At 44.6% G+C, this 25,161-nt stretch overlaps 2 protein-coding genes across 3 annotated transcripts in view; one reads left to right on the top strand and one right to left on the bottom strand.

Moving 5' to 3' along the window:
• Positions 1-17,282, bottom strand: part of shcbp1 (SHC SH2-domain binding protein 1) — a 60,499-nt gene extending 43,217 nt beyond the window's left edge. The window contains exons 1-5 of the mRNA XM_037534358.1: positions 17,027-17,282; positions 12,715-12,939; positions 10,375-10,490; positions 9,522-9,730; positions 1,222-1,317 (exon numbers count right to left, since the gene is read on the bottom strand). Of these exons, the coding sequence (XP_037390255.1) occupies positions 1,222-1,317; positions 9,522-9,730; positions 10,375-10,490; positions 12,715-12,939; positions 17,027-17,144 (764 nt within the window). The 5' untranslated portion in view covers positions 17,145-17,282. The remainder of the gene's footprint in view (positions 1-1,221; positions 1,318-9,521; positions 9,731-10,374; positions 10,491-12,714; positions 12,940-17,026) is intronic.
• A 607-nt stretch (positions 17,283-17,889) lies between these two features.
• pop4 (POP4 homolog, ribonuclease P/MRP subunit) lies at positions 17,890-23,460 on the top strand. Of its 2 annotated transcripts, XM_017685823.2 has the most exons (7): positions 17,890-17,966; positions 19,144-19,196; positions 20,686-20,909; positions 21,209-21,286; positions 21,531-21,592; positions 21,908-22,009; positions 22,493-23,460. In XM_017685823.2, the coding sequence occupies exons 1-7, from the start codon at positions 17,960-17,962 to the stop codon at positions 22,627-22,629; spliced, it is 663 nt and encodes a 220-aa protein (XP_017541312.1). In that variant the 5' UTR covers positions 17,890-17,959; the 3' UTR covers positions 22,630-23,460. The 2 variants fall into 2 exon arrangements, with proteins under 2 accessions (XP_017541312.1, XP_037390224.1); XM_037534327.1 differs by lacking the exon at positions 21,209-21,286.
• Positions 23,461-25,161: the final 1,701 nt, after the last annotated feature.

Raw genomic sequence — 25,161 nt, 5'->3', positions numbered from 1 at the left:
TTGTCATCTTTTATTTTATTCTCCTCTCGTTTTATTTGACTTGATTTTATTAACCTTTACATTTTAGCGGTTTTAATTACTGTTTTTTATATTTTATATTTTTATTATTAATGTTTCACTTTTTTATACACATACCTGATCCGAGTCTTTATTTATTAAATGTATTAAATGTATTCATGTCTCGGTAGCTATCTGGCTAACTCTCCCGTTCCACCTTAAATAGTCCAGCAGTTCTGATACCTAAAGCTCCAGAATGTACCTGCTGCTCCATTTAAGGTGGAACGGGAAAATTCAAACGAGAATCTGGAGAATCTCTGACTTCAGCTTCACATCACTGAAGAATTAGGGGGGGTGATAATAAATAACTGCCCCCCTCTTTGAAGGCGTATGATCCCTAAATGTAACTAAAGCCCAGCAGTGAGGAGCTGAACTTTCCCCTCCTCTGCTGTCCCTGCAGACGGGCAGGGTCGCCTACAGAGCGGCGCTAGTAGCTGTTAATGAAGTGATGCTCTTTTATTCGAGGGTCTCATTTCAGAGGAAGATCTCAACCACTGCCCCGTAGCTCAGGAACAAGGGGCAGCACTCCAAAACAAGGGGTCGGGGTGAAAAGGAGGAATGGGACTGGGCCTAAACCTCAGCCTGAGCGAGTGGAGCCGAACTGCTGGCGGCTGAACGGATCGGTAAGCGTCTCGGTTCCGTGACACAAAGACTTGATTTTCCACATATAAGCTGCGTTCAGGCTGCGTCTCTCAGCCACAGCAGTCCGGTCCACAGCGAGGGACCCCGTTTACAGCCTTCCAGGCCTTCTATTACCCACAATTCTGTGTAAAATGATTCATTGGCCATATATCTTAATCAGAGGTGTTTGTATATATAAGCTGCACTACGTAAGCTTCATAACAGCCCTGTGCACTGACCCGCACAGTCCTGTCTTTCACACGTAGTAAGCTTTAAAAACAGGGACGGCACTTCCAGGTGAGCAGGAAGCCAACAGGTGTAGTTCTTCATTCCCTTCTTTACAGAACTAAACTAGTAAACTCCCATAAGCTGATTTATCTAGAACTCAGAGTTCCACTCATGAACGTGACTTTGCCAAGTCAGAAAACAGGCGCAGGTCTGAGGACCACGAAGTAATGATCTGGTAAACGCTGCCACCTGCTGGCGAGCGTGTGAGCTGCGCCCGAGGGAGGATGTGCAGGGATTTACAGGAAAGTCACTCACAGTCTGAGACGAGGCTCCACGCAGCGAACGAAGTAGTCAAACTCATCATCCTCGTCTTCCTCGTCCCACTGCCTCCAGATGTGCTTGTAGAAGAACCTGCGGAGCAACAACAGCAAAGCAGGCGCTGACTCCGATCGTGTGCTGCGTGTGATCAGCACTCCTAGAACCCTGAGAACCTGCACCATCATAATTCGAGACTAAGACCAGGGAAAAGCATTCGGCTTCTGTTTTACTGACAGCTGGGATAGACTCCAGCACCCCCGCGACCCAGGAGGAGAAGCGGCTAAGAACATTATTCTTATTTTCTTTTTTAGTTGCATTTTTGCTTAAACTTATTTTATCCATTTTAATTTTAAATATTAATATAGTCCTTTTTCTACTACTGATTTTATTTGTTCCATTTTCTATTATTTATTTTATTTTCCCATTTTTACCTTTTATTACAGTGCACTTTAAAGCAGCGGCTACTTTCATCAATGGATGAAAGCTGATATATAAATAAATATTAATATTATTATAAAGTTCATTATTATTATTAGTAGTAGTATTGAGAGCTTGCAGAATACTAACTGCAGGAACTTTAAGGTAGTAAGTAGATCATTATAACATCATATTTAATCTGTTTTTAACAACTGTTTGATTATATTCCACATATTCCTTCTTAAATATTTTATGTTCTGCAAATAATAATTACAATAATAATGGTAATATTTGTTATGGAGCACTTTTCATGCTGGTTTTAGCTCAGGGTACAGACCGGTAATAAGTATTAACAATAACAGAAGAAACTACAGATATGAATATAAAATCATATTAGACAATAACAGATCAGATTAGAGATAAAAACCAAAGAGGAGGAGAGTTTGACTGAAGCTCAGAGTTAAAGAGGAGGAGAGTTTTACTGAAGCTCCGAGTTAAAGAGGAGGAGAGTTTGACTGAAGCTCAGAGTTAAAGAGGAGGAGAGTTTGACTGAAGCTCAGAGTTAAAGAGGAGGAGAGTTTTACTGAAGCTCAGAGTTAAAGAGGAGGAGAGTTTGACTGAAGCTCAGAGTTAAAGAGGAGGAGAGTTTGACTGAAGCTCAGAGTTAAAGAGGAGGAGAGTTTGACTGAAGCTCAGAGTTAAAGAGGAGGAGAGTTTGACTGAAGCTCAGAGTTAAAGAGGCGGAGAGTTTTACTGAAGCTCAGAGTTAAAGAGGAGGAGAGTTTGACTGAAGCTCAGAGTTAAAGAGGAGGAGAGTTTTACTGAAGCTCAGAGTTAAAGAGGAGGAGAGTTTGACTGAAGCTCAGAGTTAAAGAGGAGGAGAGTTTGGCTGAAGCTCAGAGTTAAAGAGGAGGAGAGTTTGACTGCAGCTCAGAGTTAAAGAGGAGGAGAGTTTGACTGCAGCTCAGAGTTAAAGAGGAGGAGAGTTTGACTGCAGCTCAGAGTTAAAGAGGAGGAGAGTTTGACTGCAGCTCAGAGTTAAAGAGGAGGAGAGTTTGACTGCAGCTCAGAGTTAAAGAGGAGGAGAGTTTGACTGCAGCTCGGAGTTAAAGAGGAGGAGAGTTTGACTGCAGCTCAGAGTTAAAGAGGAGGAGAGTTTGACTGCAGCTCAGAGTTAAAGAGGAGGAGAGTTTGACTGCAGCTCAGAGTTAAAGAGGAGGAGAGTTTGACTGCAGCTCAGAGTTAAAGAGGAGGAGAGTTTGACTGCAGCTCGGAGTTAAAGAGGAGGAGAGTTTGACTGCAGCTCGGAGTTAAAGAGGAGGAGAGTTTGACTGCAGCTCGGAGTTAAAGAGGAGGAGAGTTTGACTGCAGCTCGGAGTTAAAGAGGAGGAGAGTTTGACTGCAGCTCGGAGTTAAAGAGGAGGAGAGTTTGACTGCAGCTCGGAGTTAAAGAGGAGGAGAGTTTGACTGCAGCTCAGAGTTAAAGAGGAGGAGAGTTTGACTGCAGCTCGGAGTTAAAGAGGAGGAGAGTTTGACTGCAGCTCGGAGTTAAAGAGGAGGAGAGTTTGACTGCAGCTCGGAGTTAAAGAGGAGGAGAGTTTGACTGCAGCTCGGAGTTAAAGAGGAGGAGAGTTTGACTGCAGCTCAGAGTTAAAGAGGAGGAGAGTTTGACTGCAGCTCAGAGTTAAAGAGGAGGAGAGTTTGGCTGAAGCTCAGAGTTAAAGAGGAGGAGAGTTTGACTGCAGCTCAGAGTTAAAGAGGAGGAGAGTTTGACTGCAGCTCGGAGTTAAAGAGGAGGAGAGTTTGACTGCAGCTCGGAGTTAAAGAGGAGGAGAGTTTGACTGCAGCTCAGAGTTAAAGAGGAGGAGAGATTGACTGCAGCTCAGAGTTAAAGAGGAGGAGAGTTTGACTGCAGCTCAGAGTTAAAGAGGAGGAGAGTTTGACTGCAGCTCAGAGTTAAAGAGGAGGAGAGTTTGACTGCAGCTCAGAGTTAAAGAGGAGGAGAGTTTGACTGCAGCTCAGAGTTAAAGAGGAGGAGAGTTTGACTGCAGCTCAGAGTTAAAGAGGAGGAGAGTTTGACTGCAGCTCAGAGTTAAAGAGGAGGAGAGTTTGACTGCAGCTCAGAGTTAAAGAGGAGGAGAGTTTGACTGCAGCTCAGAGTTAAAGAGGAGGAGAGTTTGACTGCAGCTCAGAGTTAAAGAGGAGGAGAGTTTGACTGCAGCTCAGAGTTAAAGAGGAGGAGAGTTTGACTGCAGCTCAGAGTTAAAGAGGAGGAGAGTTTGACTGCAGCTCAGAGTTAAAGAGGAGGAGAGTTTGACTGCAGCTCGGAGTTAAAGAGGAGGAGAGTTTGACTGCAGCTCAGAGTTAAAGAGGAGGAGAGTTTGACTGCAGCTCAGAGTTAAAGAGGAGGAGAGTTTGACTGCAGCTCAGAGTTAAAGAGGAGGAGAGTTTGACTGCAGCTCAGAGTTAAAGAGGAGGAGAGTTTGACTGAAGCTCAGAGTTAAAGAGGAGGAGAGTTTGACTGCAGCTCGGAGTTAAAGAGGAGGAGAGTTTGACTGCAGCTCGGAGTTAAAGAGGAGGAGAGTTTGACTGCAGCTCGGAGTTAAAGAGGAGGAGAGTTTGACTGCAGCTCGGAGTTAAAGAGGAGGAGAGTTTGACTGCAGCTCGGAGTTAAAGAGGAGGAGAGTTTGACTGCAGCTCGGAGTTAAAGAGGAGGAGAGTTTGACTGCAGCTCGGAGTTAAAGAGGAGGAGAGTTTGACTGCAGCTCGGAGTTAAAGAGGAGGAGAGTTTGACTGCAGCTCAGGAGTTAAAGAGGAGGAGAGTTTGACTGCAGCTCAGGAGTTAAAGAGGAGGAGAGTTTGACTGCAGCTCAGAGTTAAAGAGGAGGAGAGTTTGACTGCAGCTCAGAGTTAAAGAGGAGGAGAGTTTGACTGCAGCTCAGAGTTAAAGAGGAGGAGAGTTTGACTGCAGCTCAGAGTTAAAGAGGAGGAGAGTTTGACTGCAGCTCAGAGTTAAAGAGGAGGAGAGTTTGACTGAAGCTCAGAGTTAAAGAGGAGGAGAGTTTGACTGAAGCTCAGAGTTAAAGAGGAGGAGAGTTTGACTGAAGCTCAGAGTTAAAGAGGAGGAGAGTTTGACTGAAGCTCAGAGTTAAAGAGGAGGAGAGTTTGACTGCAGCTCAGAGTTAAAGAGACGGAGAGTTTGACTGCAGCTCAGAGTTAAAGAGACGGAGAGTTTGACTGCAGCTCAGAGTTAAAGAGGAGGAGAGTTTGACTGCAGCTCAGAGTTAAAGAGGAGGAGAGTTTGACTGCAGCTCGGAGTTAAAGAGGAGGAGAGTTTGACTGCAGCTCAGAGTTAAAGAGGAGGAGAGTTTGACTGCAGCTCAGAGTTAAAGAGGAGGAGAGTTTGACTGCAGCTCAGAGTTAAAGAGGAGGAGAGTTTGACTGAAGCTCAGAGTTAAAGAGGCGGAGAGTTTGACTGAAGCTCAGAGTTAAAGAGGAGGAGAGTTTGACTGAAGCTCAGAGTTAAAGAGGAGGAGAGTTTTACTGAAGCTCAGAGTTAAAGAGGAGGAGAGTTTGACTGAAGCTCAGAGTTAAAGAGGAGGAGAGTTTGACTGAAGCTCAGAGTTAAAGAGGAGGAGAGTTTGACTGAAGCTCAGAGTTAAAGAGGAGGAGAGTTTGACTGAAGCTCAGAGTTAAAGAGGAGGAGAGTTTGACTGAAGCTCAGAGTTAAAGAGGAGGAGAGTTTGACTGAAGCTCAGAGTTAAAGAGGAGGAGAGTTTGACTGCAGCTCAGAGTTAAAGAGGAGGAGAGTTTGACTGCAGCTCAGAGTTAAAGAGGAGGAGAGTTTGACTGCAGCTCAGAGTTAAAGAGGAGGAGAGTTTGACTGCAGCTCAGAGTTAAAGAGGAGGAGAGTTTGACTGCAGCTCAGAGTTAAAGAGGAGGAGAGTTTGACTGCAGCTCAGAGTTAAAGAGGAGGAGAGTTTGACTGCAGCTCAGAGTTAAAGAGGAGGAGAGTTTGACTGCAGCTCAGAGTTAAAGAGGAGGAGAGTTTGACTGCAGCTCAGAGTTAAAGAGGAGGAGAGTTTGACTGCAGCTCAGAGTTAAAGAGACGGAGAGTTTGACTGCAGCTCAGAGTTAAAGAGACGGAGAGTTTGACTGAAGCTCAGAGTTAAAGAGGAGGAGAGTTTGACTGAAGCTCAGAGTTAAAGAGGAGGAGAGTTTGACTGAAGCTCAGAGTTAAAGAGGAGGAGAGTTTGACTGAAGCTCAGAGTTAAAGAGACGGAGAGTTTGACTGCAGCTCAGAGTTAAAGAGGAGGAGAGTTTGACTGCAGCTCAGAGTTAAAGAGGAGGAGAGTTTGACTGCAGCTCAGAGTTAAAGAGGAGGAGAGTTTGACTGCAGCTCAGAGTTAAAGAGGAGGAGAGTTTGACTGCAGCTCAGAGTTAAAGAGACGGAGAGTTTGACTGCAGCTCAGAGTTAAAGAGGAGGAGAGTTTGACTGCAGCTCAGAGTTAAAGAGGAGGAGAGTTTGACTGCAGCTCAGAGTTAAAGAGGAGGAGAGTTTGACTGCAGCTCAGAGTTAAAGAGGAGGAGAGTTTGACTGCAGCTCAGAGTTAAAGAGGAGGAGAGTTTGACTGCAGCTCAGAGTTAAAGAGGAGGAGAGTTTGACTGCAGCTCAGAGTTAAAGAGGAGGAGAGTTTGACTGCAGCTCAGAGTTAAAGAGGAGGAGAGTTTGACTGCAGCTCAGAGTTAAAGAGGAGGAGAGTTTGACTGCAGCTCAGAGTTAAAGAGGAGGAGAGTTTGACTGCAGCTCAGAGTTAAAGAGGAGGAGAGTTTGACTGCAGCTCAGAGTTAAAGAGGAGGAGAGTTTGACTGCAGCTCAGAGTTAAAGAGGAGGAGAGTTTGACTGCAGCTCAGAGTTAAAGAGGAGGAGAGTTTGACTGCAGCTCAGAGTTAAAGAGGAGGAGAGTTTGACTGCAGCTCAGAGTTAAAGAGGAGGAGAGTTTGACTGCAGCTCAGAGTTAAAGAGGAGGAGAGTTTGACTGAAGCTCAGAGTTAAAGAGGAGGAGAGTTTGACTGAAGCTCGGAGTTAAAGAGGAGGAGAGTTTGACTGAAGCTCAGAGTTAAAGAGGAGGAGAGTTTGACTGCAGCTCAGAGTTAAAGAGGAGGAGAGTTTGACTGCAGCTCAGAGTTAAAGAGGAGGAGAGTTTTACTGAAGCTCAGAGTTAAAGAGGAGGAGAGTTTGACTGAAGCTCAGAGTTAAAGAGACGGAGAGTTTTACTGAAGCTCAGAGTTAAAGAGGAGGAGAGTTTGACTGAAGCTCAGAGTTAAAGAGGAGGAGAGTTTGACTGAAGCTCAGAGTTAAAGAGGAGGAGAGTTTGACTGAAGCTCAGAGTTAAAGAGGAGGAGAGTTTGACTGAAGCTCAGAGTTAAAGAGGAGGAGAGTTTGACTGAAGCTCAGAGTTAAAGAGGAGGAGAGTTTGACTGAAGCTCAGAGTTAAAGAGGAGGAGAGTTTGACTGAAGCTCAGAGTTAAAGAGGAGGAGAGTTTGACTGAAGCTCAGAGTTAAAGAGGAGGAGAGTTTGACTGAAGCTCAGAGTTAAAGAGGAGGAGAGTTTGACTGCAGCTCAGAGTTAAAGAGGAGGAGAGTTTGACTGAAGCTCAGAGTTAAAGAGGAGGAGAGTTTTACTGAAGCTCAGAGTTAAAGAGGAGGAGAGTTTGACTGAAGCTCAGAGTTAAAGAGGAGGAGAGTTTGACTGAAGCTCAGAGTTAAAGAGACGGAGAGTTTTACTGAAGCTCAGAGTTAAAGAGGAGGAGAGTTTGACTGAAGCTCAGAGTTAAAGAGGAGGAGAGTTTGACTGAAGCTCAGAGTTAAAGAGGAGGAGAGTTTGACTGAAGCTCAGAGTTAAAGAGGAGGAGAGTTTGACTGAAGCTCAGAGTTAAAGAGGAGGAGAGTTTGACTGAAGCTCAGAGTTAAAGAGGAGGAGAGTTTGACTGAAGCTCAGAGTTAAAGAGGAGGAGAGTTTGACTGAAGCTCAGAGTTAAAGAGGAGGAGAGTTTTACTGAAGCTCAGAGTTAAAGAGACGGAGAGTTTGACTGAAGCTCAGAGTTAAAGAGGAGGAGAGTTTGACTGAAGCTCAGAGTTAAAGAGGCGGAGAGTTTGACTGCAGCTCAGAGTTAAAGAGACGGAGAGTTTGACTGCAGCTCAGAGTTAAAGAGGAGGAGAGTTTGACTGAAGCTCAGAGTTAAAGAGGAGGAGAGTTTGACTGAAGCTCAGAGTTAAAGAGGAGGAGAGTTTGACTGAAGCTCAGAGTTAAAGAGGAGGAGAGTTTGACTGAAGCTCAGAGTTAAAGAGGAGGAGAGTTTGACTGAAGCTCAGAGTTAAAGAGGAGGAGAGTTTGACTGAAGCTCAGAGTTAAAGAGGAGGAGAGTTTGACTGAAGCTCAGAGTTAAAGAGGAGGAGAGTTTGACTGAAGCTCAGAGTTAAAGAGGAGGAGAGTTTTACTGAAGCTCAGAGTTAAAGAGACGGAGAGTTTGACTGAAGCTCAGAGTTAAAGAGGAGGAGAGTTTGACTGAAGCTCAGAGTTAAAGAGGCGGAGAGTTTGACTGCAGCTCAGAGTTAAAGAGACGGAGAGTTTGACTGCAGCTCAGAGTTAAAGAGGAGGAGAGTTTGACTGAAGCTCAGAGTTAAAGAGGAGGAGAGTTTTAGTGAAGCTCAGAGTTAAAGAGGAGGAGAGTTTTAGTGAAGCTCAGAGTTAAAGAGGAGGAGAGTTTTAGTGAAGCTCAGAGTTAAAGAGGAGGAGAGTTTGACTGAAGCTCAGAGTTAAAGAGGAGGAGAGTTTTAGTGAAGCTCAGAGTTAAAGAGGAGGAGAGTTTGACTGAAGCTCAGAGTTAAAGAGGAGGAGAGTTTTACTGAAGCTCAGAGTTAAAGAGGAGGAGAGTTTTACTGAAGCTCAGAGTTAAAGAGGAGGAGAGTTTTAGTGAAGCTCAGAGTTAAAGAGGAGGAGAGTTTGACTGAAGCTCAGAGTTAAAGAGGAGGAGAGTTTTAGTGAAGCTCAGAGTTAAAGAGGAGGAGAGTTTGACTGAAGCTCAGAGTTAAAGAGGAGGAGAGTTTGACTGAAGCTCAGAGTTAAAGAGGAGGAGAGTTTGACTGAAGCTCAGAGTTAAAGAGGAGGAGAGTTTGACTGAAGCTCAGAGTTAAAGAGGAGGAGAGTTTGACTGAAGCTCAGAGTTAAAGAGGAGGAGAGTTTGACTGAAGCTCAGAGTTAAAGAGGAGGAGAGTTTGACTGAAGCTCAGAGTTAAAGAGGAGGAGAGTTTGACTGAAGCTCAGAGTTAAAGAGGAGGAGAGTTTGACTGAAGCTCAGAGTTAAAGAGGAGGAGAGTTTGACTGAAGCTCAGAGTTAAAGAGGAGGAGAGTTTGACTGAAGCTCAGAGTTAAAGAGGAGGAGAGTTTGACTGAAGCTCAGAGTTAAAGAGGAGGAGAGTTTGACTGAAGCTCAGAGTTAAAGAGGAGGAGAGTTTGACTGAAGCTCAGAGTTAAAGAGGAGGAGAGTTTGACTGAAGCTCAGAGTTAAAGAGGAGGAGAGTTTGACTGAAGCTCAGAGTTAAAGAGGAGGAGAGTTTGACTGAAGCTCAGAGTTAAAGAGGAGGAGAGTTTGACTGAAGCTCAGAGTTAAAGAGGAGGAGAGTTTGACTGAAGCTCAGAGTTAAAGAGGAGGAGAGTTTGACTGAAGCTCAGAGTTAAAGAGGAGGAGAGTTTGACTGAAGCTCAGTTTCTCCACGTTTTCTGTGTTTTACTGAAGGTGTTTGAGGGTCAGAACCTGCAGATCTAAGATCATAAACAGACACACATTCAGGAGCTTTCAGGCAATTAAGGACGAACCTGAGATGCTCCAGAGCCAAAGCCGTCTGATCAAAGTCTCCAGACTCGTCATAAACGACATGGAGCTCCTGAAGAGACACTTTATTCATCGTGGCCTCCAGTAACGTCTTCATGGCCTCCTCTGTGAGGTCACAGCCACGAGCCTCGCACTGCAGCGGCACAACCAGCTCCACCTTCGCCCGCAGCTCCTTATAGTCCACGTCCTCCACCTGCACAACACAACATACAACACCACGTGCATAATTAAGTAGTTAAAATGTAAACAGACTCACTCAGGATGGTTCGGTGTGAAACGCTCGGTTCTAGATAAGCGTACCGAGTCAGAACCGTTCACAGTGGTGGTGATGGGAACCAGACGTCCCTCTAAAAGCTCCTCACAGTGGTGGTGATGGGAACCAGACGTCCCTCTAAAAGCTCCTACAGAAAGTTCCTACATGAGCTGGTTCTGAATTCACTGCCTGATGACTGAGACGCTGTTTTATGAGAGTTTAGAGAACTTCAACTCCATTCATGGTGGAGGGAGACATGCAGGGCGCTGTGCGGCAAAATAGTCCCCAAAGAAAACTCAGTATTCCAGATTTTCCACTATTTTCCATCATCAGCATTCCATATAAGCTCAGAAGACTCGTGTAGGTTCTCTGGTGGTTCTGGATGGTAAATAAAGTGTCTATATCTGTGTTGTCGTCATGGCGACGCCTGGTTCCCATCACCACCACTGTAAAGACGTCTGGACCGTTTCACCTCACACAGAAATTCTGAAAAATATCCTACAATTCCACTTTAATGTGGTGTCGTTTTTGCCTGTTGCTTCTTTGGTTATTGAGCCTCTCAACATGCAGTGTGTGACACTCACTTCAATCAGAACATCAAACACGTCGGTGTGCCACAGCGCCTGCCAATCACACGGCTCCACCACCTTCTCCAGGTAATCTGCAGTGAAGTCCTTCACCTCAGACGGTTTGCAGTCCCCTGTAAGAGAAAGAACCGTGATAAGAAAGCAGCAAACATTTACTGTGAAACACAGAAACTACAGTACAAGATATTAATCTTTACTTCATCATGAAGCGAGTGGCAAAAACAAAGGAGACACAGAAAACCTTACGCAACAGTAAGCCAGCATGTATATATAGGACCGATACGTCTAAACGATAAGATATATATTTTATATATATTTTATTGAATGACTATACAGCAGTGAGTTCTGGCCACGCAAGCTGATTGGTTGAGCTGCGTTCTAACTGCGCTTTTATTTCACCAGAACATCTGTTTATTACGATCACTGCGCTGAGACGCTGTTGCTAAGCAACGACTCTGACCGCTGTAGGAGACGCTTGAGCCATCTGAACTTTTTCGCTTCTCACTTTGCCACAAACAGAAAACGGACACTGTTAAGATCACATCTGACCGACAGCCGATTTGGTCCGACTCTGAAGACGAGACGACACTAAATTCCCAAACTGTCGTCTCCACTGAGCAGCTTTTCAGTCGGCAGCTGTGACAGAAGAATAGCTGAACAACCTGGAATCAGCCAGAAATGAACCCAACACCATTCGCCAAACTAAACGGGCTGTAAGAAGCTTTACAGACCGGCTGGAACAAAACAACATCAATACTGATCTGGACAAACTGACCAAACTGAGCTGAACCTGATATTGGCTCAGTTTTATGGCTCAGCCTGACTCGTGTCCAACAACTTAAATAAATGTAGCTAAAAACCTTTACTGTGCAAAACAGGTAAAAACAGAACTGAACAGCCTTCAGATAAAACTGGTGTTTACTGTGGTGATTTTTCAGGTCGTTTATCTCAAACGAGCGTCATGTTTACTCTCGCTGCACGCTGAGCGTCAGTTCAGTAAACACCACCGCCGCTCACGCAGTCAGTATCAGTGACCTTCAGTGGTTTTTCTGGCTTGGTTGAAGTGACCGCCGTGCTGTTGAGTGACACAGCTGACCGACAGAGGCTCACCACAGGCGGGGATAGTGGACGCACAACCCCGGCTGGCAGACTGCTATACTAAAAGCTAAACTGAGGCTAAAGGTTACAATTACGCCGAGAGTGCAGTGGTTCCTTTGGGTCTCTCAGTAACATTAACCCAGACTGTGAGTGACCACCCAGTGGCAGACGACTGATGGTGAAAGAAGCAGTTCAGTCGTTCAGGTAAAGCTCCAAAAACTGCCGTTACAGGTTCTGCCTTGAGCATCTGCGCCGCTGTTTCGGCAGGTTCTGTCTACGTTCTGCCTACTGGCGGTGTTGTAGATGTGGGTTGACATGACGATGTGTTATTAATATTGTGATACAGCTGCACTTAAAGTTATTCAGCCCACTCGAAGTGCAAGGTAGTTTGGAAATACAAATAAAACCATGAAAATCCATCAACCAAGGCAAAAAACAATCAAGGAGGTCTATTACTACATATTGCCCTGTTCTCTTTGCTGAGCTTGAACACGTACAGTATCTCCCAATAGTGAGTGCCCCTCAGATTTCTGCAGATATTCTGATGGGACGTCACTGTAGAACTGAAGCTCTGATCTAAGTTAAAGTGGTCAGTGTGCAGCTTGTACAGCAGAGCAGATTCACTGTCCTCTGAAAAGAACAACACACAGACATTAATGTCTAAACAGCTGGCAGCACAAGTGAGTCCACCTCACAGTGGACGTGTCCAGATTGGGCTCAGTGTCAATATTTAGTGTGACCACCATTATTATCCAGCACTGCCTGAACCCTCTTGGGCCTGGAATTCACCAGAGCTGCACAGGCTGCTGCTGGAATCCTCTTCCACTCCTCCATGACGACGTCAAGGAGCTGGTGGATGTTGGACACCTTGTGCTCCTCCTCCTTCTGCTTGAGGAAGCCCCATAGGTGCTCAACTGGGTTTAGGGAGGGACGACGATACAATTAGGCACAATCTGGACACGTCCACTGTGAGGTGGACATTAATGTCTGTGTGTTGTTCTTTTCAGAGGACAGTGAATCTGCTCTGCTGTACAAGCTGCACACTGACCACTTTAGCTTATATCAGAGTTTCAGTTCTACAGTGACGTCCCATCAGAAGATAGAATATCTGCAGAAACGTGAGTGAATGTATGGGAATGCACACGTTTTGGTTCGTTTCCATTATTTTGTCCCGGTGTGGTCTAATGTAACGGACAGCGCGAGTGCTGCAGTAGGTGTAAACGTTTAGTGCGCATTTACCCAGCATGTAATCCTGATATGCTTTAAATCTCTCGTAGAAAACCAGGTGACTGGTCTGGAAGACGTGAGGCAGCCCCCCGCTGCCGAACGGCTCAGCCCGCTCTAAATGTGTGCACGGCTTTTCTTCGTTAGAGAGGACGTCTGTGCCGCTGTCGTCTTCGCCGTCGTCATCTTCATCACCTTCCTCATCAGCATCATCTTCACCACCTTCATTCTGAAACAGCTCTAAATAAAGTGGAGGCCGTTACTGCCGACAGCAAATTAACCAATAACGTTAGTCCACTTGGCCCTTTTAACAGGGTTAGTTAGATGTGGGTGAAAATCCATCAACCAAGGCGGTAAATCAACAGAGGTTTACTGTCACATGAAGTACAACCCGCTCCAAAAAAGTCGGGACGCTGTGCAAAATGTAAATAAAAACAGAATGCAATGATGTGCAAATCATTTAGACTCTTTTTTATTGAAAATTATCCCAAGGCAACATATCGACTGTTTTCATGAAAAATAAAATTGAAATAGGAATATGACGCCAACATTTCAAAAAGTTGGGACGGGGGAAGAAAAGACTGGTTAAGTTCTGTAACGCTACAGAAAAAAGACAGGTGAGTAACATGAGAGGCGGAGTCTTTCAGAAGTAAAGAGGAGGAGGGGTCACCACTCTGTGAAAGACTGCACCATCAAATAGAGCAACAGCTCAAGAAGAACGTTCCTCACCATAAAACAGCAAAGAGCTTCTGCTTTTCATCGTCTACGGTCAGAACATCATTAAAGACTCAGAGAATCTGGAGAAATCTCTGTCTGTGAGGGACGAGGCTGAACACCAGTATCTGCTGGCCGTGATCTTTGGGCCCTCAGGCAGCACTGCATTAAAAACAGACATGGTTCTGTAGTGGAAATCACTGCATGGGCTCAGAAACACTTCTGAAAACCACTGTCTGTGAACACAGTTCATCACTGCATCCACAAACGCTGTTAAACTCTAAAACACAAAGAAGAACCCAAATATAAACAGGATCCAGAAACGCTGCCACCTTCTCTGGGCCTTCTCTAAAGCCAGTATTCATGATGGTTTAGGGGGCATTAGTGCTCATGGCCTGGGTGACGTGCTCATCTGTGAAGGCCCCATTAAAGCTGAATGATAAACATGTTTTAAACATGTGTGGTTGGTTAGTGTAATGGGTGGTGGTTGGATAGTGTAGTGGGGTGGTGGTTGGTTAGTGTAGTGGGTGGTGGTTGGTTAGTGTAGTGGGTGGTGGTTGGTTAGTGTAGTGGGTGGTGGTTGGTTAGTGTAGTCGGTAACACCTCTGCCTTCTACACTGTAGACTGGGGTTCAATCCCCCACCAGGGCAAACACCCCACACTATGCCAATAAGAGTCCTTGGGCAAGACTCCTAACACCACCTTCACCTCCCTGTATAAAATGATCAAATTGTAAGTCACTCTGGAGAAGAGCGTCAGCCAAATGCCATAAATGTAAATGTAAATCAACGTCTGCTGCCGTCCAGACGACGTCTTTTTCAGGGAAGGTCTTGATTATTTCAGCAAGACGATGTCAAACCACATTCTGCATGTATTACAGCAGCACTGCTCCGTATTAAAAGAGTCCGGGTGCTAAACTGACCTGCCTGCAGTCCAGACCGGTCACCACTGAGAACATCTGGCTCATCATTATGAAATAAAAATTACAACAAAATGAGCTCCTGAAACTGAAAGCAGCTGAAATCCTGAATCATTTCACTGTCAGAGCTACAGCAGCGTCTCCTCAGTTCCCAAACACTGATAGAGCTGTTAAAGAAGAGGTGCTGAAACTCAGCGGTGAACAGAACCCGTCCCGACTTTTTTGGAACCTGTTGTTGGCATCAAATTCAAAAAGGCAAATATTTTTCAAAAAACAATAAAATTTCTCAGTTTCAACATTTGATTTGTTGTATTTCCTTTAAAATGTGGATTACATGATTCGCACATCATTGCAGTCTATTATTATTTACATTCAGCACAGCGTCCCGACTTTTTTGGAAATGGTCATTTTGAGAAGATAAAGTGGATTTTACTGCGAACGTTTTGAATAAAGGTGTATTCTCTCCTCAAACGTCCACGTGCAAAATTATTCCTGCGCTTTTCTCTTCGCCTTGTTTACTGCTGAGCCCTGAACTCATGGGTGAAGCACATTAACCGTCATTAGTTTCCAAAGCCTGGAACTGCATTCCAGCAGAATTAGATTAGATTAGATTAGATTAGATTAGATTAGGAGACCCTTATTAGTCCCACAACGGGGAAGCTTCACCTCCGCAATCTCACCCATCTGCGCAGTAAAGCACCACCCAAATATTAAATGGAGGTTGAAGAGGACACTGGTCACCTGATAAGCTGGACCAGACAAACATACCATCACAAAGTATAGATCCTTTGATCTGTATTCAACACTTCACGCTCTCTTCAGGATCAAACATGTTTTTAAGCATAAAAAAAATAAAACATCCTGTGATTTCACTTGATAACAATAAATACCGTCACATTATGCAGCCATAAAAATATTATATACAATACGACACACACCGGTCAGACAAACCCTCTGACCACCTCCTCGTTTCTCCGCTCACTGTCCACTTTATCAGCTCCACTGACCGTATAGCTGCACTCTGTAGTTCTACAGTTACAGACTGTAGTCCATCTGTTTCTCTGATACTCTGTTACCCTGTTCTTCAGTGGTCAGGACCCCCATGGACCCTCACAGAGCAGGTACTCTTTGGGTGGTGGGTCATTCTCAGCACTGCAGTAACACTGACGTGGTGGTGGTGTGTTAGTGTGTGTTGTCCTGGTGTGAGTGGATCAGACACAGCAGTGCTGCTGGAATTTTTAAACACTGTGTCCACTCACTGTCCACTCTATTAGACACTCCTACCTTGTAGGTGTAAAGTCAGAGACGACAGCTCATCTGCTGCTGCACAGTTTGTGTTGGTCATCCTCTAGTCCTTCATCAGTGGTCACAGGACGCTGCCCACAGGACGCTGCCCACAGGACGCTGCCCACAGGACGCTGCCCACAGGACGCTGCCCACAGGACGCTGTTGGCTGGATATTTTTGGTTGGTGGACGATTCTCAGTCCAGCAGCGACACTGAGGTGTTTAAAATCTCCAGCAGCACTGCTGTGTCTGATCCACTCAGACCAGCACAACACACACTAACACACCACCACCACGTCAGTGTTACTGCAGTGCTGAGAATGACCCACCACCCAAAGAGTACCTGCTCTGTGAGGGTCCATGGGGGTCCTGACCACTGAAGAACAGGGTAACAGAGTATCAGAGAAACAGATGGACTACAGTCTGTAACTGTAGAACTACAGAGTGCAGCTATACGGTCAGTGGAGCTGATAAAGTGGACAGTGAGTGCAGAAACAAGGAGGTGGTCAGAGGGTTCTGTCTGACCGGTGTACATCCACTTACAGCAGCAGCATCATTCAATACTGCCAGTGTTAGTTTATGCTCACACGATTAATGTTAATCAGTGCCGCTCCACCCAAACCTCCAGCCGTAGCCAGCAGGTCTGACATCACGTCAGTGGCCGCTGGTCTTCTCTCCTCTTAACTCATTTCACTGACCGGGAGCAGCCGCGGACAGAGAAGGCCATATTTTCAGGGTTATAGCACAAAATCGTCTTGTGCCATGACATAAAACGCAACAGAGAGAGAGGTGGAGGATAAAAACTACAATAAACTGTAATAAAAATGACAAATAAAAGAAAATAAACAAGTTAAATAGGTTGACAATCAATTTAAACTACAAACATTTAGCCACAAATCACATTATATATAACATTCGCAGTCACTCAAAAAGACTGAGCCAGTTTTATCTTAAAAACGCCCAAATTAATCATGTTAGTACATTAAAAGTGAACAAAACTAACGTTAATAAGTGCAACTCCACCCAAAACTCCATCTGTGACCAACAGATCTCGCACTCTCTCCGTGACAGCAGTCTCCTCTTTTAACAGCATTAATGGACTAATTGTGTCAGTTTTAGTGAACAGAGTTAATATTATTAACTGTCGCTCTGCATCTCCTTTACCTCTCCAAGCTGACGCTCGAATTTTCCCGTTCCACCTTAAATCGTGCAGCAGTTAACGCTCTGGCTCCTCAGCGCCAGAATGTAACTGCTGCGCCATTTAAGGTGGAACGGGAAAATTCCACCAAGAAGCCAGTTTTAGCAGCTTTAACCTCAGCGTCACTCCGTCCTGCTCGGTCCCGGTCCTTTCCGAGTTTACAGGTAAAATTAAAGCTCAGTAAAGCTCAGTAAAGTCTCGGTTCTGGTACCTCTCGGTGGCGTTTTGGATGCGGGTTCCGGGTCGCTCTGAGCGGGCTGCTGATCCTCCACCAACCGCGGCAGCTCTCCACCCTCAGATAAACACAGACCGCCGCCGTCAGACATCATCTAACTCACCGCTTTAATCCCCAGATATCAAATATTGACACGTCTAAATGTGTAAATATCGGAATATGTAAAAATAAAGCTGCATAAATCTATAAATATATGAATATGTAAATAAGTAACGGCTCCTCGCCGTTCGCTCCAAACCTGCTGCTTTCAAATTTTCCCTGCAAGACAACGGACCAATAAAAAACCAGCTTGGGTACAGCGGACCAATTGAGAGCGACTTCGTCACGGAGGGGCGGGACTATGACGAACCCTTCGTTTTTAAAGGGGCAGACGCCGAAACTCTGATTGAAAAACAAAGATTATCGATTAAATACTATAAAATATTGTTTATTACACAATCTTTCAGCCTAGAATTGGTCCAGTCTAATATGAATATGAATTTTCCCTGGCTTTAAACCTCTAAAAAAGATACAGGATAGATTTACGATTTAATTTAACAGTATAAAATGTAAAATCTCATCCTAAAGTTTGCTGCAATGAGTTTGTACTGTTTTAGTCTTTAATTGGCTTTAAAATCAGCAATAAAGCAGTTTTAAATTAGCTTTAAATTAACGATGCATAACAATGGCGATTTATTATTTTTATTTTAATGACCATTATTATCACCACTGCAGCAGTGTGCAGCGGTGCATGGTTGTGTGTGGGTGCTCAGATTAAAATTCAATAAAAAAAATAAATATTTATTTTGATTTTAAAAATTTTTAGAAGATAAACAGAGGAATCAGTGATGCTGTGGGTGATTATATACTTCTGATCACTCACTCACTCGGTGCTCGGTGTACCGCCCTGAAAGCTCACGTGGGTCCAGCATGGAGCGTAAGTACCGTTTAATGTTTAAATGAGTTTAAAACTCGCTGTTCCGACCCGTTTCAGACCGGTTCTGACCCGTTTCAGACCGGTTCCAGACCTTAAGTAGCTGCTGGCCTGATTATAACTAGATAAACACGGGCTGCTCGGTTCGTTTATTGCGCTTTAGTGTAGGCAGAATGTGAGTTAAATGGGAATTCCAGCGCTTTTCCACAGTTTTCCCCATAATCCAGAGTGTGAGGCGTAATCAGAGATTCAGAGGGTTTGGCGTGAAATGGTTCAGATGTCTCTACAGTGGTGGTGATGGGAACCAGGCGTCGCCATGACTACAACACAGATATAGACACTTTATTTACCATCCAGAACCACCAGAGAACCTACACGAGTCTTCTGAGCTTATATGGAATGCTGATGATGGAAAACAGTGGAAAATCTGGAATAATGAGTTTTCTTTGGGGACTATTTTGCCGCACAGCGCCCTGCATGTCTCCCTCCACCATGAATGGAGTTTAATGGAGTTAGTATGTTTTAGGACAAAACCATTTCTGAGCATTCCTGATTCTCCTCGGCAGATATGAAGCTGAAGAACTTAAACATACCGGCATCAACACTTAAAGGGGAATAACAGATTTTTCAAAATTCCTGCATAATTAAGTGTTTAAGATGTTAACAGAGCGGTTCAGATTGGTTTGGTGTTCTAGAGAAACTTACCAGGTCAGAACCGCTCACAGTGGAGGTGATGGGAACCAGACGTCCCTCTAAAAGCTCCTCACAGTGGAGGTGATGGGAACCAGACGTCCCCCTCTAAAAGCTCCTCACAGAAAGTTCCTACATGAGCTGGTTCTGGATTATGAATATCAGTCAAATCATAATTTGAAAGAGTGCGACTTTAAGCAGCGGCTGCGTTATTCACATTATAACCTTGATATGACCGCAGTCACGGCTAACTGGCAGCCCGGCGTTCAGTGGTCAAGCCTCAAACCAGAAAAAGAGGTTTTTGTAGAAAATTATGGAACATAATCACATTTGACATCACAGTGTACGGTCACTAACCCCCCCCGTCTCTCTCTCTTTCTCTCTGTCTGTCTCTCTCTCTTTCTCTCTGTCTGTCTCTCTCTCTCTCTCTCTCTCTCTCTCTCTCTCTCTCTCTCTCTCTCTCTCTCTCTCTCTCTCTCTCTGTTTGCAGGAGTGGTGTTGTCCAGAATTCCTCCAGATGAAAAGAAACTTGTGGGCGTCAGGGTGATCATTATTTCCTGATCTGTGTTTATGTGCAGAGATTTTCTCCAAACTGATTGAATATATTCCGATTACAGATTCAGACGGAGGTGTTTATTCTCACTCTGTTCAACAATCCGATGAAAATCTCCGTTTAACATGTTCACTACAAGTAGAGAACCACTTAGTGTAGATGTTACCATGACGACCAGCATCCCGTGAGCCCAGTCAGAGTGAGATGAGCAGCAGTGAGCAGTGATTGTGTTTTTAACTGCTTCAAAATGACGTCAAACTCAGGAAAACGTCCTTCACACGTCCTTATTAAAGAAGGCCGAGAGGAAGACGTCGTGCTCTGAGACGCATAAGCTGGACGTCCGTCCCACCGCCGTCTTTTAAAGATCAGGGCATGAACTTCGTCTCCTCTGCAGACCAGCTTCTGCTCCGCCGTGTTGAACGGTAGAAACTCTCACTGTGACGCGACGCTCATGCAGAACGGACTTAAACTTTCCGATAGGGAATGTAATCGGATACAGGCGCTTACACGGATATTATTCTTCTATTTAACGGATTATTTACAGGATTATCCACCTCGATCAGTCGGAAAGAAACTGTATTCTGAATGGCCTCAATTGGACTATGAACTCAATCTAGACTATTCCGTCTGAGCTATTAGTCGGATTATCAACAGTTTTATGCTGCATGTAGCGTTTACTGATTTCTAAAGGCTTTATAGTTTATCTCTGTCCAATAAAAGCGTTTTAGAATTTTTGAAAATCTGTGTAAATCCTGTTTTTCTAATTTGGTCTTTTTAATACTCTGATGTAAGCATAACGTTGTGATACAGGTATTTTCATGATACTCAATATCACAATAGGACATGGAGACTTTAATAAGAGACAATATTATTAAAAACGGGTAAGAAATGAACACGTCACACCCTGTTCTGCGTTCAGTCCCACTAAACAGGCCTAATTACGCTCGCTGTGTAATGAAACAGTCAGTCCGTGTTCACAACGTCCGTGTGTGACATGATTTATCCTGATAACCATAAAATATCGTCATATTGCCCAACGCTTCGATTACTTGCTGAATCACCAGAACAATGATTGTTAGATTATTTGACGTAGCCGATATTGTTCCATGTTTGTTTTGGGACGATGTTTAAATATTTGGATAGAAAATGAAAGAGTAAGTGTTCTGTGTGTGAGGCGGCTTGTCGTTAACGTGATGCGGTTTTATACTACGAGCCCTGAGCTGTCTGCTCTCTATCGTCCCCCAGAGGGCGGTGCAGAGCTGCGTCGTACGCTTTGTGCTGCTTGCCCAGGAGGCCTGTTTACAGCGTATAAACTGGGCGTAAATCCGTCTGGATTATGTCACCGCCTGCCGGGCTGAAGACCAGCCACATCTGAGCGTCTGATGAGCAGATTCTGCTGTGTATTAATTTCTGTAGTAATATGACGAACAGCTCCGTGTTTTCAGGAGATAAACGGCTAAGCCTCTTCACTGTGTTCAGGCCCGGCACGGCAAAGCTGCGCAGCAGTTCACCCAGGCGTTCCTGAAGAGCAGCATTCCTCGGATGAGCAGTGATGCCATCGAAGACATCCTGCTCCACCGGGCGGTGGTGCTGCGGTACACCAGAGTGAAGAAGACGAGAGGGAAGAAGACCAAAGCCAAAGGGCTGAATGCCAAAGAGCGCAGGGAGCTGAAAGTGTTCCAGCTGAAACCGGAACATCAGAAGTGAGAATCATTTCCACCCTTTCTGTTACGGTGCCGCGTGGCGGGAGGGGGAGGGGAGGGGGAGGGGGAGAACGGCGCCACCTGCCGGACGCCGCCTGCTGAGCGGTTACTGACGCGGTCTGATTTTCCGCAGTCATCAGATCATTAAGCGGGAGCGTAACCTGTAACACGGAGTCCTATTCCTTGACTGGGTTTGAGCGCAGACAGCAGGGGGCGCTCTGCTCACTTTCTGCATTCATTTCTGACTTGTTGTAACTGCATTTCCTCTCATTCGGCTCTAACCGCGGTCCGTTGTGCAGGTATGAGCTTTTCCTGCCGCTGCATGAGCTGTGGAAGCAGTACGTAGCGGATCTGTGTAACGGACTCAAGCCAGAGAGGTGAGAACCGAGAGATGATGCGTTCCCCCAGTACGGTCAGCGTTACAGTCCCGGTCGTCTCTATCGTACAGTCTAATGCACTCTGAGCTAAATAAAGAGATCATTTCTCCTCAGTACGGTCAGTCTTTATTATCTGTGACCTTTAATACAGTCTAGCGTACTGTACACTAGAGACTGACCCCCTCGGTGGTCAACTCTCTCAGACGGTGTCCTCCCTGTGTTTGTTTGTGTTTTTTAATGACAGCAACCCGCAGATGATTCAGCAGAAACTCCTGAAGGCTGATTTTCACGGCGCTGTTCTGACAGGTTGGCTGCGTTTTGGAGTTTTATCATCATCATAATAATAATAATAGTAATAATAGTAATAATAGTAATAGTCTTCATTAATGCAGCACCTTTCATACATTAAGATGCAGGCCAATGTGCCTAACAGTACAAAGTAAACACAACAGGAAGAAAGGAGAATAAATAAAAATCAGAAACCGTATAGAATAATAATCATAGATATTATATTAAGAAGCAGAAGATAAAAGTATAAACAATGTCAATTTTACAGACGTGTGTTTAAATGTGCAGTACAGGAACGCGGCTGGGTAACGTTTCCGTTATTTTGTCCCACAGTGGTGCGGTCAAAATGCCCGTCGTATGTTGGGACGACTGGAATTCTGGTTCAGGAGCTCAAACACGTCTTCAAGATCATCACCAAGGAGGACAGACTGAAGAGTAAGATCTCACCACGTTTATCTGGAGAGGGAAACGGGAATGGGGGGGTGGGCGGGGGGTTCTGTAGAGGTTCTTTAATACACAGAGGTGTAGAACCATGACCAATGAGTGTCCCTGTAATTCGGCTGCATTGTCCACCGGAATGTTTCAGTAGGCTGTTGCTATTTACTGGTCAAGGTCTGATGTCTTGATGTGATGTCTGACCGGCGTGTAACCCCATGATGGCGAATCTGTTGTTTATATAGTTCTTTGTAGAACATTTTAGAACGGTTCTGTGTAGCACCAGCAGTGGGTTCTCAGCGTTTCGGGCCACGCGTCTGTTTCTTTGTGCTCTATAAACTCTTAATCTCTAAGAATGAGACGCTCAGTAGTGACGCCGATCAGAATCACCTGCTGTGTGTGTGTGTGTGTGTGTGTGTGTGTGTGTGTGTGTGTGTGTGTGTGAGCGTGTGTGTGCGTGTGTGTGTGTGTTTCTCCTCTCAGCCATCCCGAAGAGGAACAGCGTGTTCAGCGTGGAAATGGGTGACTTCATCACCCACATCTACGGGAGCAGGTTCGAGCTGCGGTCCAGCGAGCGCTCGGCCAAGAAGTTTAAAGTGAAGGGAAACATCGACTTATGACGGGGATTCAGAGGAGCTGCCGCCGGGTCTCTGTCTGGTGTTAACGCCTGTCTTATAACACTGTAATAACATTGGGAAGCCTTGATTCTCCTGCCTTATTATTTTTTGTGCTCTATTTATTCTTTAACCCAGGGTGCTGAGCTGAACCTGCCGTTTAGTGCTTCTCCGTATTAAATACACCTGATTCAGATCATCAAGTGTGTTTACATGCGCTTAATAATCCGACAACCGCAGAAAGATCTGAGTGTTTACACGACCCTTTGAATAATCAGATAACTGCAGAAATCGGATTATGATGGGATTATTGAGTGCATTGGAAATCTCTGCGGCCCAGAAGGAGCCCAGCCTGACACCCTGCTCTAAACTGTGCGCCTGCTTTTGGAGTTGGACTGTGAAAAATTCCATTGTTGTTCAAGTTTTGCCCACCAGAGTCCGACTTTGTAATGCAGGATGTTTTAGTGTTAAAAATAATAATTATAATAGCTTTAGTGGTGCCACACCTTTTCAGCTACACATGCATTAAAATAAGATGTTTGTTTTTATTGATTTGCTATATGATTTATTCTTTAAACTGTAAAAGTCTCTACATTTAAAGTGGGACGTGTGGGAAGTTTGGTTGTATTTCCAGTTTTTCCCCACAAGGGGGAGACAGTGTTGGACTGATCTTTTGTTGGCACAGAGCTCATAGAACATTTGAGAGCTCTGTATTTCTTTTTTGAGCTGCGGTTATTATTTTACAGTGTATATTTGCATTTGTGCTGTATTTCTCTTTTTCCTCTAGGGGGAGACAAAGCCACACTTTACAGCTGAATAAATCCAGCTCTGACTGACTGCAGGCCTTGTCTGGTTTATTTGTAGCTGATCGCCTGGGATATTATTGGCTATTATTGATCACTGAGATGCACAGATCAGTAGCACAGAATAGTGATATGTAGATATTATGTTAATATTATGGTAACCAGTTCTGCAAACCTAGATATTTGTTTTCTAGTAGTTAATAAATTATAAATTATTACCTTGTGGCACTCAAATTACCCATAAATAAAATGATTCATTCACATTTATGAATTAATTTTATGGTGCATAAAATTAAGCACACAGCCTTTCAGTCCCCACAGACAAGAGCTCAGTGACTTTCAACACGACGCTGTCATAGGATGCTGTCTCTGCAGTAGGTCAGTTTGTGATGTTTCTATCCTGCTAGAGCTGCCCTGGACAACTGTAAGTGCTATTACTGTGAAATGGAAGCGTTGAGGAGTAACAGCTCAGCCATGAAGCACTAGACCACCCAAACTCACAGAGTGGGACTGCCGAGTGCTGAAGAGCACAGTGTCTATCCTTTGTGGAATCATCACAGCAGTCGTGGGCTGGAGGTCAGGGAACCAGGCGTGTGACCGGAAGGTCGCCGGTTTGATTCCCTTGGTAGACAGTCTGTGACTGTAAACCCAACCTGCTCCCTGGGCACCTAGTGGGTGTGTTCACTAGTGTGCATGTATGTGGGTGTTTCACTGCACAGATGGGTTAAATGCAGAGGTCACAGTGTGCAAACACAGAGACTAATTCACTACAGAGCGCCAAACTGCCTCTGGAAGCAACATCTGCAAAAAAACTGATCAAATTTGTTAAGAAGTAATATTTCTCAGTCAGTCAGACAGACAGATGGATAGACAGACAGATAAAAACCCAACATTTATTTTTGTAGTGTGTTTATTTTTCTTCATCTTACCTAAAAATGAATAAAGAAGTTATTCAGAAGCGTTTCCAATATTTTATTATTATATGTAATCACTGCCTTGCTTTGTTAGAAATGCGACCTTCTTATTGAGTAACAGTTCAAATTAGTATGTGATTTTATTGGTAGGTACAGCTTGTTACCACAGCATTACTGCCTCTACCTGCTTACTGCTGACCTGTAAAGTGGAGCCATATAATCAGATCTGAGGCTGTTCCTCTAAATCTCACACGTTTCTCTGAATGATCAGACAGATTACGGAGCACACGGTAAACAGCTGTGATTACATCAGGATCAGAACCTACACGTAAAAAACAACAAACCAGGAGAGTTTTAAAGACTGCGTGTCCATCGTGCTCTGACTCTGACTCTGATACAGGAGGAGGCTGGAAAATGCGCATCATCCAGATAATCTCTGCCTCACTGACTGTCAGGGTTAGTGTATGGTTTAATGATGGTCACTGCAGAACTCCTGACCGACTGACCTGCAGCTGCAGCTTCTCCAGATTAGAGTTTAAACGCTTAAGATTACTGAATAAATTACACCTGAGTAAACGAGGTCACACGATCATAATGAAGCAGCTCCGCATTACACTGCACAGACAGACAGGCAGACAGATACACAGAGAGACAGACAGCAAAGTTGTACTTTAGTACGGCCGTAATCTGTTTATTAAAGTTGTACTTTAGTACGGCCGTAATCTGTTTATTAAAGTTGTACTTTAGTACGGCCGTAATCTGTTTATTAAAGTCGTACTTTAGTACGGCCGTAATCTGTTAATTAAAGTTGTACTTTAGTA

The sequence above is a fragment of the Pygocentrus nattereri genome, chromosome 25 (genome assembly GCF_015220715.1).
Source record: "Pygocentrus nattereri isolate fPygNat1 chromosome 25, fPygNat1.pri, whole genome shotgun sequence".
NCBI classification, from domain to species: Eukaryota; Metazoa; Chordata; class Actinopteri; order Characiformes; family Serrasalmidae; genus Pygocentrus; species Pygocentrus nattereri.
This window is presented reverse-complemented; position numbering and strand designations above follow the sequence as displayed.

Excerpts from the sequence above, each read along its gene's own strand:
- pop4 (XM_017685823.2), top strand. Across the intron at positions 19,197-20,685 it reads AGAAACTTGTGGGCGTCAGG|GCCCGGCACGGCAAAGCTGC; the intron begins GTGATCATTATT and ends CACTGTGTTCAG. Across the intron at positions 21,287-21,530 it reads AACGGACTCAAGCCAGAGAG|CAACCCGCAGATGATTCAGC; the intron begins GTGAGAACCGAG and ends TTTTAATGACAG.